We start from the raw sequence: 14,677 nt of genomic DNA on the forward strand, positions 1-14,677 counted from the left end.
GCTGGCATTAGACTTGTGATCCTTCTGCTTCAGCCTTCTGAGTAGCTGGGATTACAGGCATTTGCCAACAGGACCAAGTATATAATAAGAAAAATATGGAAGAAAGACTTCACATGTACCATCTTAATCTTTAACACTTAATCGTAGTTCGTATTGATGGAATAGCAATGATATGTGGAAGCATAATCTGGGAATCAAGGCTCATAAAGATTCATGTAGTCCTTCTAGAATGCAGCACATCCTCAGCTTATATAAACAAGAGTCTCTACCCTGAGAGTTTTTCTTAAAAAAAATAGCTTTCTTTTAGAGCCTCCCTGGCTCTAAAAGCAACACCTCCCGCATGCTTTTCTTTCTCCTTCTGCCAGGAGATGGGCCTAGGCAACATTGAGAGGTGTAAAGGGTTCTCGGCACACTTGATGAAGATGCTCATCCAACAGCGGCGTTCCCTGACCACTCTGACTGAGCAGTGGATTATTCTCAGGTATCAGTTGACAAGTTGGGTTATAGCAAATTAGCATAGTGCAAATGTGTACAACAACTCACTAGCTGCAAGTGGTGAGGGGAATAAGACCTGCTTTCAACTGTGAAATGAATGTGAGACCCCGGTAAGAGGACAGATTTTTTCTTGACTCTGCAGCTTGGTTTTGGCAGTATTCCTATGGCCCCGTTCTTCCTGCTTTCTCTGGCCACACCTTTTGAGAGAATGAGGCCTAGGAAATGCATTCAGGGCTGAGTTAGAGAAAATTGTCATAGGTGAACTACACTTGGGTCTGGAATGTGAGGACGTTGGTTGTTGAAAGTCCAAATCCCTTTGGGCTGATAAGGTTGTGTTTGTAATTAGGACATCATCACCTATGGACAGAGATCAGATTCGAGTCTGTTTCTGATGGTTAGCATTTGAGAATCCTCAAGTGGCAATTTGCTGAGCCGTATATGGATGTTCCTCAATAGAAACACATAATTAAAAGATGAATACAATTAGGAAGGCTGTCGTCATCTGTTGAATGGATTCTTGGCTGAAAGACTTGCTTCACTTTGGCTTCATCTATTTTCTGCTCCATTTATTAGGATTTATTTCATAAAGTGTCATACATTTACTAGATATTAGTAGTTGAAATTCCTGCAGTGATGTGATTTTGTGTTGGTTTTCAGAAGGCTCTAAGTAAGAATCAGGTAATAAGCCATTAATTTTGATACCTCTTCTGAAAGACCAACCTTGTGTTTAAATGCTCTAAGAGGCATTTTAGCAGACTTCATACTTATCTAGGGTATTTTTTTTTTTTCTTTTTCTTTTTTGAGGTGCTGAGAATCAAACCCAGGGCCTTATACATGATAGGCAAGTGCTGTACCACTGAGCTACAACACAGCCCTTCTTATTTACATGGAAAAGCCCACGCTTGTCTAAAGCATACAAATTTATTATTAAAAACAACACAGTGACGTGGTTGAAAATGCTATTGTGTTTTCCTTATGGTTTTTCTGCACAGGAACCTTCTCTGCTGTGTACAGGAGATTCACAACAGGTTGACAAGGCCTCTGGTCTACCCTGTGGCCTTTCCACCTCAGGACAGTATGCAGCAGTGGACAGAGCGGCTACAGCACCTGGCCATGCAGATCCAGATTCTGCTCGAGCAGCTTTCCTGGCTCCTCCAGTGCTGTCCTACTGCAGGACCAGCTGCAGGCCATGGAAATGCTCCATTCCAGGGTCAGCCTACTGACATCCACCTGGAAAAACCAGAACTCATCAAGGGACAGCTGTCCGGAGCAGTTCCAGACTTGATTCCCTTTTATCTAAGCTACCCATCCCCAGTACCTGGAAGTCAACTACCCTCTGGTTGCCGTATGCGGAAACAAGACGAGCTTTGGCAACAGTCAGTTGCAAAGTTAACAGAAATGCTGAAAACGATTAAAACAGTGAAAGCTAATGTTGACAAAATTAGACAGCAGTCTTGTGAGACCCTCTTTCATTCATGGTGAGTGTGTCTATCCTTATTCTTAGGTGCTTAGGTTCTTATTCAGAGTTTAGTCATAGGATAAAATTATGAAAAGAATTATGCTTGGGTCCATTGTTGTTCAGTTTATCTACATGGCACTTGGTGGTATATATCTAACCTTCAGATACAGTGGGTTTTATCCTGCATACATTTTAGTGGGTTAGAAGGAGAGGTGTGGGCGGGGGGTAGCCCCTTCCTTCCAACATTGTGGCATTTCTGTTGCAGGAAAGATTTTGAAGTTTGCTCTTCTGGGCTGAGTTGCCTGTCCCAAGTATCAGCTCATTTGCAAAGCCTAGAGTCCTTGTTCATTATTCCAGGGATAGAGGTTGAGCAAACAGAACCACAAATGAGTTTAGTCGAAAGCCTGGAATATGTAAGAAGAGAAATCAGTAAAGCTGTTGATGACTTTACTACTTGGAAAACACATCTGCTCACTTCAGGCAGCCATGGAGGTGAGAATTATTCAGAAAGGAAGAAGTGAAAATTCAACATAGAATGATGTCTTGTAGATTTAAGTCTGGGTTATGTTTTGTTCTAAATATATCTGTCCGGGGTCCTAAGATAGGAAGTATGGTTAGAATTGGCTCTCAATCTTTTTTGTCTCGCTTGTTTGAATGCCTTGTGTTTAGGTGGTATCCTGTTGCGTGCTTTGATGCACACAGGTAGAAAGGCAGCACATGCTGACCATCACAGTTCTCTCTAAGGTTGAAAAGCTTGCGAGTAAAGTTGGTATTTATACTCACCATCTTAACTGCTACTTTCATATTTTTAGCATTTTTGGCAAAGTCATTTAATATCAGATGATAAATTTGTAGGTTTGTCTAGGCAAGGAATGTGTCTTGGTGTAAACCTTGCATCCAGCATAGCTTGACACGATGGTGGTACACCAAATAGAAAGTGCTCAAAGTGGCCATTTGTTAAATAATAAAAGTATTGTTGATGATTTTCAGAGGTATCAAAGCTAGTGATTGGTTTTTGTTTTGCATTGTGCTACTTACTAGGACACCCAATGTTGGATGAAAACTTCACTGAAGATTTTGCAGAACAAATGGAAACTGCCATCCGGGCCATTCTTTGTGCCATCCAGAACTTAGCAGGAAAAAACAGTGAAAACGCAGAGGAAAGTCTTGACCAAAAAAGACCACAGGAAGAGGATGGTAAGTCTGAAGTCAGGCAAAAATTAGTTTTTATAATTGGTTCAGTTTTTGTATTTAATGTAATTCTGTATGGCTAAATAGTTAAGAATAAATATTAGAAATAGATGACTGTCTATGAATAGAGATAAAAGCATTTACTTTTCTGTTGTTTGCCATGTTATTTTCTCTGAACGAAAGAGGGAGCAAGCTTTGAGAGACTACACCCAGGACATCTAACAAAACTCTTAGAAGATGACTTCTGGGCCAGTGTGAGCACTTTACATGTACAGAAAATAATTTCTGCCATCTCTGAGCTATTGGAGAGGCTAAAATCATACAGTGAGGATGGAACCACATCAAAGCACACGGTAACCAGCTTCTTTACATACTTCTTGCTCTTCAGAATGGGCTGAGCAAAGGAAAAGTGGGGGGAGGCCCAAAGCAGGACTCAGTGCCAAAACCACTAAGAATTTGGTATAATTTTAAATGTAAATATCATTGACAAGCTTTGATAACAACTTAGGGTTTGCTTGCTAAGGGCTACAATTGTGAGATGCATAGGTACAGAAATTAACAATCCAGAATATTGATTAAGATTCTTTCATATCCAAATCATGTACTCCCAGGTATCTGTTGCTAATGGTGGATGTTGCCACCATCAGTGAGATTTAACAGCCATCTTCTGCAAACACCATTCCCTTCACAAAAAGCCAGCAGAGAAGTTGTTGCCTCTGTAATAAGTCTAGAGAAGCAGCTTATATTGTAGGACATTGTAAGTTATTCTGCAGTATTGCCTCTAGTGTCAAATTTGATTTCCTCGTAGAATTTATTTATAAAAATTTATTTTAAAACAACTTTTAAGTAAATGACACTGCAGTAACTGAGAATTTGAAGGATACTTTTTGAGAGTTTATGTGAACAAGGAAGAAATTTCAGTGAGTGGGAGGTATGCAAACGTGTGACTCACCAGCAGTGACATGTAGCACATTCACAAAGCCATAAAACCATTGTTCCTATCTAGATCTAGAAAGTTTTTTATCTCCCCAAAGGAATAGCAGCGTAAGCAGGCCTTTTGGTTTCTCTTTGTCACCAGGTCTTCAACCAGGCCTGTGGCTTGTTGGTGCGCCTAGTGCCCATGCTGTACAGCTTCTCGGACCTTGTGCTCTTCTTCTTGACCATGTCTCTGGCAACTCACCGGAGTACTGCGAAACTGCTCTCTGTGCTTGCCCAGATCTTTACAGAGCTCGCCCAGAAGGTAAAGACTATTCACATGGAACACCATGGAGCAGCAGGGACCCAAATATTCTGTATCCTTCAGAGTGTTTGGTTTGATAGGCTTTTATTTTGAACCAACACAAATAGCAGGAGCTGATTTACTCTTCCTACAGAGTGTAGGCCTTTGTCTGGCACCTGTTTACTAAACCTGTTTCCACTAAGATCTTGGAACTTACAAACCTCCACTGATGAATTCCCTCAACTCCACAGGTTATCCAAAACCTGCTGCCGTCTATTAACACAGCCTTCCCTCCTGGGCCCCAATTTGAAGCCTTCAGGCAACTCTTAACCTACAACACCTGTGGGATGAATCTTTAAGACTATTAGGTTTGCTTTAGACTAGATAGATGATAAAGGGGCTCTTGGTATTAGGAGGAGGGTTTTTTTCTTTTTATAAGGAAGTACCTCATTTATTCAACTACATAGCCAGGACTATGAAGAGCACCAGTGTTGTGGAGATTATAGATTCTGGGCAGAAGATGGTGAAATCCAATAGACATAGCATTGCTATAGAAGGTGTAGTCATGAATGTTCAGTTTGGGGACTCTTAAGTTTGTCACTTACCCCCTACAGGCCATAATTTCCTTCTTTTGTGAAGTGATATTTGCCTACACTTATACGCTTTTTGTTTTGGTGGGGGAAGTGGGAGGTGTTACTGGGGGATGAACTCTGGGGTGCTCAACCACTGAGTTACATCCCTAGCCCTTTTTATTTTGAGATAGGCTCTCGCTAAGTTACTTAGGGCTTTGCTAAATTGCTGACGATGGCTTTGAACTTGCCTTAGCCTCCCCAGTCACTGGGATTACAGGCATGTGCCACCATCTCCACTTTCCTTTACTTGGAAGCATTTTTTTATGAGAACCACATTCCAGTGAGTTTTGTTTTGTTTCCTCTTTAGTATTCTGGGATTTTCTTCAAATCTAAGTATAATATAGTTTACTTGAAGAAGATATGAATTTACAACTGAGGATGGGGTTTGGACTTTTATAAACACTCAAAAATTCTTTGTCTCTGAAATACTGGAAAGAGTTGAAAAGTAGGAGGCAACCAGTGCCTCGTATTATTTATCTTTGAAGTGATAGGTTATTTATTGAACCTCAAGTTTGTCCCTCCAATCTTACATTGCATCACTTCTTGAAGAAGACACTGCAAAAGATAGCAGTAATCAGTGTGTGAAGGTGCACTCCCATAATCCTAGCAACTTAATAAAGAGTTTGTGACAGGAGGATGGCCAGTTCAAGACTAGCCTCAGCAACGTGGTGAGATCCTGTCTCAAAATAAAAAATAAAAAGGACTGGGAATATAGCTCAGTGTCAGAGTGTCCCTGGGTCCAACCCCCAGTAACAACAAAAAAAAAAAAGAAGAAGAAGAAGAAGAAGAAATAGTGGCAGGATAGTAGGTGTAGGAAGGGTGCTTTGAGACAGGATCAGCTACATTTGTCCATTTATACTGTTGCTCTTATCTGACAGACTCTAGAATGACTGGCATGACAGACCTATGTACTTTGGGGTAGGGCCCTGGGCATGGGAAAATTCTGATGCCACCAACATGTCAGAAGCCCAGGGACTGTCCCAGATGGAGCTACTGTAGTGATGTATGCCCTCAGTAGGATATTTGAATTACCTTCTTGTGAGGTCCCTCTTTCTCCCTACATTTGAACATACCTCTTTCAAAACAACTTAGCTCAATGGGAAACTTAAATAAGTTAATAAAAATGTATTTTCTTATTAATTTTCTGAGACATGAGTTAGCCTTTTCTTTTAATGTCCAAATTGTATTCAGATCCTCTGAGTAGTGCTGGGGGAACTTGAAAGTAGGTTAACGCTTCAGTAGTAGATTTAGGTGCACAGAAAGCCATTTCTGCATAACCAAGTCAAAAATCAGGGTTCATTGATCTTAGATCTTAATTCACTACTAGTTGGCGGTTTACTTTTTACTACATTTTCATCCTCAGACTTATAAATATCTTGATAGCATGTATTTTCTCTTAAAAAATTAAAACGTCAGAGCCATTACTACTTTTCCGTTTTACTTCTGTCCCACAGGCTGATAGTTTTTCAAGCTATTTTTGGATATGAAACAGTTTTGTTGACTCTTCAAGATTGTTACCGAACCTGACTGTGTTGTTCTTTCCAGATCCCTGTCTGTGCTGGCTCAGTGACTTGCTTCTAAATAATATGTTCCTAGTATGTTTCATTCAAAATTTTGTTTTGGCAAAGTAATATATTATCACATGCCAAAGGCCTGTACAAAGTCAAAGTCTTGTATAAAATCTGATGTCAAACTGAAATTACATAGTAACTATTATCACCAGGGGAGAAAGAATTACAAAAGTCTACTATACTTCCATCCGGTTTAAGATAACTGAGCTAGAAAAAGAATCAACCATTTAATTTTTTTTTTTCCTTTGGCAGGACTGGAAACACTCTTAAATTGTTTTTGTGCCTAACTATTCACTCCATTTTTTCCTAAGGGATTTTGTCTGCCCGCAGAATTTATGGAAGATCCAGCAGGAGAAGGAACAGCTAAATTCCATGACTATGAGGGAGGTGGAATTGGAGAAGGTGAAGGCATGAAGGATGTGAGTGACCAGATAGAAAATGAGGAACAGGTATGTATTCTCATGCATGAAATATGTGGACAGATTACAGAAGGTGACTTCCTCTCTCAAGTCATACATATATAATGATTTTTACTAAGTTATTGGTTTTCAGACTGATACTTATGGATACTGGCACTTAGGTGATAAGTATAAATTAAAAACCTTAAAGTTACAGAAAGCACTTTTGCAACTCAGTCATTGGTGATAGCTATAACTCTGAAGGGCATGACTTTACAATTTTATTTTAAGTGGAGTAGTAGTATTTGCTAATGATTTCTACAGAGTATTTTTTTGGTAGTTGTACTTTTAAGGATAAAAAGTTTGGCTGTTTTAAGTGATAATTACTTTAATAATACCGAAGCTCACTAATAGGCTTTCTCATATGTCTTAAAGACATGTTTAGAATTGAGATTTTATTACTTTTGCATTTCAAAAAGGGACAATTAAATATCAACCTACTAGTGAAAGAGATAACAATCATAAATCTTTTTGTTCAAAATCTTAAATTACATAGGAATGTGTAAATTAAGGAAAAGTGAATGAAATTATATTCACATTGGGGCACTCTTTCAGAGATCAGATGACAAATATAAAAGATAAATAATACTTTTTGTATCTTACAAAAGAAAATCTGAACAAAATTCGACATTTTCTGATCACAAGCAATAAAGTGAAAATTAACTTCAGAAATGAAAAACAAATAGGGAGAGAGGAAGGAAAGTAAAGGGAAGGTACTGGGTACAGAATTACGTTATCTGCATGTATATCAATGAATCCCACTAATATGTAGAATTATAATGCAGCAATAGAAATTATTTTAATTCAACGGATGTAGTTCATGTTAGAGCACTTGCCTCTCATGTGTGAAGCCCTGGGTTCAATCACCAGTACTCCTCTAAAATATCTTTTTTTTTTTTTAAGAAATATAAAACTTACAAATTATTGCATGTGTCTACCTCTCAGGTTTTTTTTTTTTCTTTCTTCTCTCTCTCTCCCCAGAGATAAGATTACACCATTAACCTGGGCATTTATATTCTAGAACTAAAGAATATAAACTTTACATTAGTAAAGTTACGACATTTATAGTTTCTATAATACTTTTTTAAGACTTTTTTATAATTGTGCATGGACACAATATCTTTATTTTTATGTGGTGCTGAGGATCGCAGACCCATTGCCTCACATGTGCAAGGCAAGTGCTCTGCCACTGAGCCACAACCCCAGCCCATCTATAATGCTTTTTGATACAGGTGGAAGATTCATTTCAGAATGGTCAAGAAAATGATAAAGAAGATCCCAACTCAAAATCTGATATTAAGGGCGAGGATAATGCCATTGAAATGTCAGAAGACTTTGAGGGGAAAATACATGATGGAGAGCTTGAAGAACAAGGTTTGAAATGAACTCTCACTGCATTCTTGTTTTTGAAAACAGTTTTATCCAGGAATACAGGTTCTCAGTAAGATGCCTATTATAATTGTTTGAGACAAGTTTGTTATTCTGCATAACTACAGATGAAAACCTCAGCACCTGCATGTGCCATCAAATTAGCAGATCCTTCATCTCTTGAGTGAACTAAGATCCTGCCTGCCTCATGTGCTCAGTACTTCCCTAGAGGGAAACCCAAGAGACTAAGGAGATGTCTCTTAACAACTTGGCAGTTAACGCAAATTATTCTGGATAGTTTAAAAAAAAAAAAGAACCTTTTCCCCCTAGTTAAAAAAAAAAAAAAAGTAGTTTGATGAAATGAAAATTTAGGAAAGAAAAAATACCCCTTAGGCCCACTACCCAAGCCATTTAATAAATTCTGGTGTATTTCTTTCCATTTATGGCATATCTATGCACACACAAGAGCATTTATAGATCTATAGCCTTTTTTAAACATTTATGAACATTTCCCTTGTCATTAAAAATTGAGAATATGAGTTCTTATCATCTGCCATATGTTTACACCACAATTCATTTCTTACCCTAAATTTTCATCTAATGTTAATTTGAAATGTAATTATCTTATTCTAAATAAAATCTTATAAAAATAAATGCTGACCTTAGAGTAGAAGTGTATGCTTGCCTGTGGAGTATAATTTTTGGCAAAGCAGACCTTGAGCAAAGACAAAGAGGCAAGAACATTTTAATTAACTGATCTAGGCCTGATTTTTGATGTTGGACAAAATCATAGAAGTGCAGTATATTGGAGATGGGAGAGGATCCTTGGAAATCATTATTTCAAAGATAGGAAACTAAAGCCCATTAAAGTTATATATCCCCACACCAGAATCAGACATTAATTCCACCACTTTTACTATTTATTTATACATTATTTCTCCACACAGTTTGCAAAATAAACTACTTGAGTAGATCTGAAGTAGAATATTCTGGAGGAACAGGAAGTTAAGTCCTACACGGGACCATTGCCCAGAAGTGGTCCTATGCTCTTACACACATAGGACCACGTTAGAGATCTGCCTAACTAAGCTCAGTGCCTTCCCTTTCAGAAGAGGATGATGAAAAGTCAGATAGTGAGGGCGGAGACCTGGATAAACAGATGGGCGATCTCAATGGTGAGGAAGCTGACAAACTTGATGAGAGGCTTTGGGGTGATGAGGAGGAGGAAGATGAGGAAGAAGAAGACAATAAAACTGAAGAAACAGGACCAGGAATGGATGAGGTAATTAAGATTCCTGCATCCCAAAGTCCTTAGGCCAAGAAGAGGTGCTCTTCCCAACACCTGCCACTCCGTGCTTTTTCTTTTCATTTTCTCTTTCTTCCATCCTCTTTTACTTTTTTTTCCTCTTAACATTGTATTTAGAGCTTGACCCAAGTCATCTTGTGTTATGGAGGAGGGAAATAAAGAAGATCAGTGCAGATCCTCTAAGCTGATTCTCCTATCTTCCACTGAATTTCTCCAGCTCCCAGTTTAGGGGAATTATAGGGCTGCATATAACACTGTAGTGCAGAGTGTGATGCATCTAATTATTATAACCCACCATTGACATACTAGTATTCTTGCTGCTATCTGGAAAGATTGGATTCTTCTCCAGATTATGATCTGTGGGGTGGAAGTTAGTCATATCTAAAGGCTACATTGGGGAGAATTCAACCATGTAAAAGCAGTTTCTTGGATTGAGTATGATGATTTGGATTTTTTTCTTTCTTCTTTTGATATTTAGGAAGACTCTGAACTTGTTGCTAAAGATGACAACTTGGATGCTGGGAATTTGAACAAAGATAAAAAACAGAAAAATAAGAAAGAAGAAAAGGAAGAAGCAGAATCCAATGAGGAGGGACAAGGCCAAGATAAAATTAATGAACAAATAGATGAGGTAAAAAGGATTTGAAATTGCTCTGTTCCCCTGACTTTAAGACCAAGGCCCCTCAGAGCACTACAACGTTCTTGGGAGTATTTTATGACAGTTTTTCCTATTCATTAATTGCTCTCCCCTTGCTGCATTAAAGAAATGTACAACAAAGGCTCTTAGCAGGACACAAAATACTAATAGTTGGTTACTGACAAGGCCGTCTATATGCTGTTTGGGTTCATGCTGTAGTTTGGAAGCTAAAACCTGTAATTCTTATTTCTTCTCACAAGTTTCTGTTTTGAGATTGAGTAACACAGGGCCTATTATCCTTAGAGATCCTAACAGAAGGTGAAATTTTAAATTCTAACATGAATGGTCTAAAAATATTAAAATACTAAAGTATGCTAATAATTGTAGGGAAGGAAAGACATTGTATTATTCTCATGGTGTAGTATAAATAGAGCTAATTTTATGTGCATTACTGTTTTTTAGTCCTTTTTTCCTCTCTTTTTATTGCTCAAAGAGAGAATATGATGAAAATGAAGTGGACCCTTACCATGGCAATCAGGAAAAGCTGCCAGAACCTGAGGCTCTGGACCTTCCAGATGACTTGAATCTTGACAGTGAAGACAAGAATGGTAGTGAAGACACAGACAATGAGGAAGCAGAAGGTGCGTCTTTCCTGCAAAGCCAGTTGGAAATCATTGTCATTGACAGCAATAACTGATTTCAGAGAGCTAGCCAAGTGTCACAGCCTGTTGATAAGTATTGTTTGATCAGCTCAGTCCCAATTTGAGAAAATTATTGACTTTTTTCTTTGTAGTATTTCTCATGTAGTAGACCTACAGTTCATAAACCAACAGATTTTGCTGCTATTATTTCTTGTCTTATTTTGGTAATACTGCACCCTGGGTGTGCTTTGCCACACACATTACTCTCTCTCCAAAGACATTACCATGTTGCCATCTTGTGAGTGGATGTAAACATTCTGCAGTCTCGTTATACCCAGACCTCTCATGTAACCCAGTTATAGTTCTTTGAGGGATATGATGGTGTTATTGACTGTCATGTGTTTATTCTAAAATATGATGTCATTATAATATGGAATAAGACTAAATAATCTAAAGAAAATCACATGACAGTAATCTAGTGTCTCCCTTGCCAATTTTTTAACCTTACTGCCTCCTCTAGGGTGTACTGTCTGGTATTAGTTAAAAGCACTTTGTAGGAGGTACCCCCATAATAGAGGGTCCCTTAGCCAGACAGAAAGATGCAAGTTAGCTTCCACTCTAATTTGAATGAGTTATGTACTTAGGGAAAAAATTTGCATGTGTGTGTATGTGTGTATCATATTGGAACAAAAATTGCTAGTTAGAAAAGAATGAATAAGAGGTACCATTATGTAAAAAATTAGTTTTGGAATCTGACTTCAATCCAGGAGTCAAAAACCAAGCAAGCATTAAATAAAGATTAAAATCCACTAAGAGTGTAATAAGCTTAAAATATACAAGCTCATTTGGGCTATTATTTATGAATTAGGGAGCAATTATCTTAAAAAATTATTTACTAAATAAAATAACTGATAAAGTATCCAAAACATACAAAAGCTCTTTTAGTAAAAGCTGTCAAATAAAATTGTTTCCATTTGAAGGTAAGTTGTATTTTCTATGTGTGAAAGAATGACATCCACCAATTATCCACAATGATAATTAAGCATCAAGCTGTAATTTTATGTATTTGGGTTAAAATTTTTCTATTTTGGGTTTTATCAGTTTATGGGTTTTTGGTTTTATAGGGTTCTTTTTGATTGATTATTTGTTTGTTTTAAGTGGATTGATTATTTTTAATGAAAAGCACCACCAAAACCATTGTATGTGATATGAGCATATAGTATAGAAACTTCTTCTGTAAACTATCAGATAAGCACTCTGTTGAAAATACTCACTACTGCATTATAAAAGCAGTCATAGGCAGCAGACAGTGAATGGAGCAAACACATATGTAAGAAAATGGATATGGGTATGTTTCAGCAAAACTTGACTGACAGAAATGTCAGAGCTGGGTATGGTGGTGCACACTTATAATCCCACATGACTCAGGAGGCTGAGGCAAAAGGTCACAAGTTTAAGGCCAGCCTCAGCAATTTAGCAACACCCTGTCTCAAACACCTGGGGGTGTTGCTCAGTAGTAGAGGGTCTTTAGGTTCAATCCCCAGTACCTCAAAAAGCAGAAACAAACATGTAGAGGCCACATTTGGCAATGGGCTATAGCTTGCGAATCTTTGAGAATAATGATAAAACATTTGCAGAACTACCTCCCAAATTGAGAAATCATAAGTTATCACAATTCTCTGTTAATTTTTTTAAATCTCTTTAGAAGAAAATCCTTTGGAGATCAAAGAAAAACCTATGGATATGGAAGAAGCAAGTCATGAAGCTGAAGAGATGAATGAAGACACTGAGATTGACCAGAATGATGATGAAAATCAACCCAAGCCTGAGGAAGGCCCCAGTGAAGATGACAAGGTGGGAGAGGAGGAGGAGATGGATACAGAAGCTGATGACCAAGACAAAGGTGCTGCGGAACATCCTGAAGAAAACTCAGAGGAGCAGCCGCAGCCACCTCTGGAGGAAGAAGACAGGGAAGCCACTGAGGAAGGTGGAGATAATGGCAGCCCTGTTGACCAAGGTCTCCAGCCGCAGGTATTATGGGTTGTGTGCATTTTCTTATGTAAGAAGTAATAATAATGAGGAGGAGAAAACACTTTATTTTCCCACAAGCATCTCTTTTAGGATACTTCTTCATTATCAGGTGGTACTGCCAAGGATTTTTAAACTTCTGTTTGAAAACTCTCTGATCATTCCCCTCTTTTTAGTCTCTCTCCACAGCAAGCAGTGGGGAGCCTGCGTGCTGCACAGGCTTGTACCTCACGTTCTCCCAGGACATTTAATACTGTGTTTGATTTCTCTGCAGAATTCGGAAGAAGAGGAGAAATCTGACACAGAGGAGCAGTTGCCAGAGGCATTGGAGAGGAAAGAGCATACTTCCTGTGGGCAGACTGCTATGGAGAACATACAGAGTGCACAGGCCGTGGAGCTGGCTGGGGTTGCACCTGAAAAGGAGCAGGGGAAAGAGGTGAGAGGCTTTTCTGCTTTATCCAGTTTCCTCCCCTCTCTGAAATTAGGGATCAGTAGCAGTAGTTGGTTTATGTATGGTTTTCTGTTGTTTTATTTTGCTGACATCTAAAAGATCATTTCCTATTTTTGGAGAAAATGACTGTATACCTATTTTTATAAATGTCTGTCAGGAAAAAACTCAGAATATTTGCTATAGGCTGTGATTAAATGATATGTCTCATTAAGATCAGGTTCATTTTGTTTTTCAGAAAGCTCCCAGGGAAGGAAAGGTTGAAATTATTCCTTAATATTGCCTCTAATGGTATTTTTTTCTTGCTGTTCACTCAGCTTCTAAACATTTCAATTTAAAAAGCAAAGCACTTCTTCATTCCTTGCGTGGTGGTGATATGTTCTAATATGGCCACAGTTCATTCTGCTGGCCCACTATGGAAAGGACATTAAACATCAAAGGACTTGTTTGTTAGCCTCATTGAGCCCCAGTTTTCTCACCAATAACAGCAGCAATTTTTACTTTTTACATCTACCTACCATTATTCATTAATCACCCATTAGATGGTAAGCATTTTCAATATTTCAGCAAGTCCTCTTAATAGCCCTGTGAGATAGATGATGTTGTCCCATTTTCTACATTTTATATTTGAGGAAAATAAGCCTCTGAAGTTAATTAATAACCTCAATGGTGCATAGCTGGTGGGTGATGAAGCCTGGTTTCTAACTGAGGCCTAATCTGTCCTGCCTAGGAGTAAGACATTTTGCTTGTGTTCTTCCTGTACACAAGGAACTAATCAGCCTTGAGAAGCAAAGGAACCTAAGAGGGTAACATAGCTCTGGTCTCAACACTCTTGTTTCTACCCACAGTCTGGGCCTTAGTTATGGGTGAGTTCTGGAGCAGCCAGGTAGGCACAGGTGACAAGCTGACAAAGGAGCATCATGGTAAGAGAATTGTGCTCAGTGCAACATGATAACCAGTGCTCATAATAATTTCCTCCATCTCATTCTTCTGTGGATTTCCTAGGAACATGGGAATGGAGCCGCAGATGCAAACCAGGCACAAGGTCATGAATCCACCTTCCTTGCCCGGCTGGCCTCCCAGAAACATACCAGGAAAAACACACAGGTCTCTGTCTGCCTTTAACTAAATTTAGGTTAAGGCTGAATACAGAAAAAGATGCTCTAAATGCAATCATTTTTTTAAAAAGCCACCTTCCCCAGTCTCTGCTTTCCAATCAGACAT

The 14,677-nt window shown here is 38.5% G+C and overlaps 1 protein-coding gene across 2 annotated transcripts in view; it reads left to right on the top strand.

Annotated features, from left to right (window-relative positions):
* Mdn1 (midasin AAA ATPase 1) overlaps positions 1-14,677 on the top strand; it is a 148,840-nt gene that overhangs the window by 123,768 nt on the left and 10,395 nt on the right. For both annotated transcript variants that reach the window (XR_009225852.1, XM_046431427.2), the window contains exons 78-91: positions 366-481; positions 1,488-1,973; positions 2,220-2,446; positions 2,996-3,151; positions 3,329-3,498; positions 4,224-4,385; positions 6,879-7,016; positions 8,258-8,399; positions 9,503-9,675; positions 10,178-10,330; positions 10,830-10,977; positions 12,683-13,008; positions 13,280-13,441; positions 14,459-14,560. Coding sequence is in view for 1 of the 2 variants with exons in the window: in XM_046431427.2 (XP_046287383.1) it covers positions 366-481; positions 1,488-1,973; positions 2,220-2,446; positions 2,996-3,151; positions 3,329-3,498; positions 4,224-4,385; positions 6,879-7,016; positions 8,258-8,399; positions 9,503-9,675; positions 10,178-10,330; positions 10,830-10,977; positions 12,683-13,008; positions 13,280-13,441; positions 14,459-14,560 (2,661 nt within the window). In the remaining variant the exon portion in view is untranslated. The remainder of the gene's footprint in view (positions 1-365; positions 482-1,487; positions 1,974-2,219; positions 2,447-2,995; positions 3,152-3,328; positions 3,499-4,223; positions 4,386-6,878; positions 7,017-8,257; positions 8,400-9,502; positions 9,676-10,177; positions 10,331-10,829; positions 10,978-12,682; positions 13,009-13,279; positions 13,442-14,458; positions 14,561-14,677) is intronic.

Source organism: Marmota monax, unplaced genomic scaffold (genome assembly GCF_021218885.2).
Source record: "Marmota monax isolate L192 unplaced genomic scaffold, Marmota_monax_Labrador192_F-V1.1 WCK01_AAM20220418_F8-fsc00013, whole genome shotgun sequence".
Taxonomy (NCBI): Eukaryota; Metazoa; Chordata; class Mammalia; order Rodentia; family Sciuridae; genus Marmota; species Marmota monax.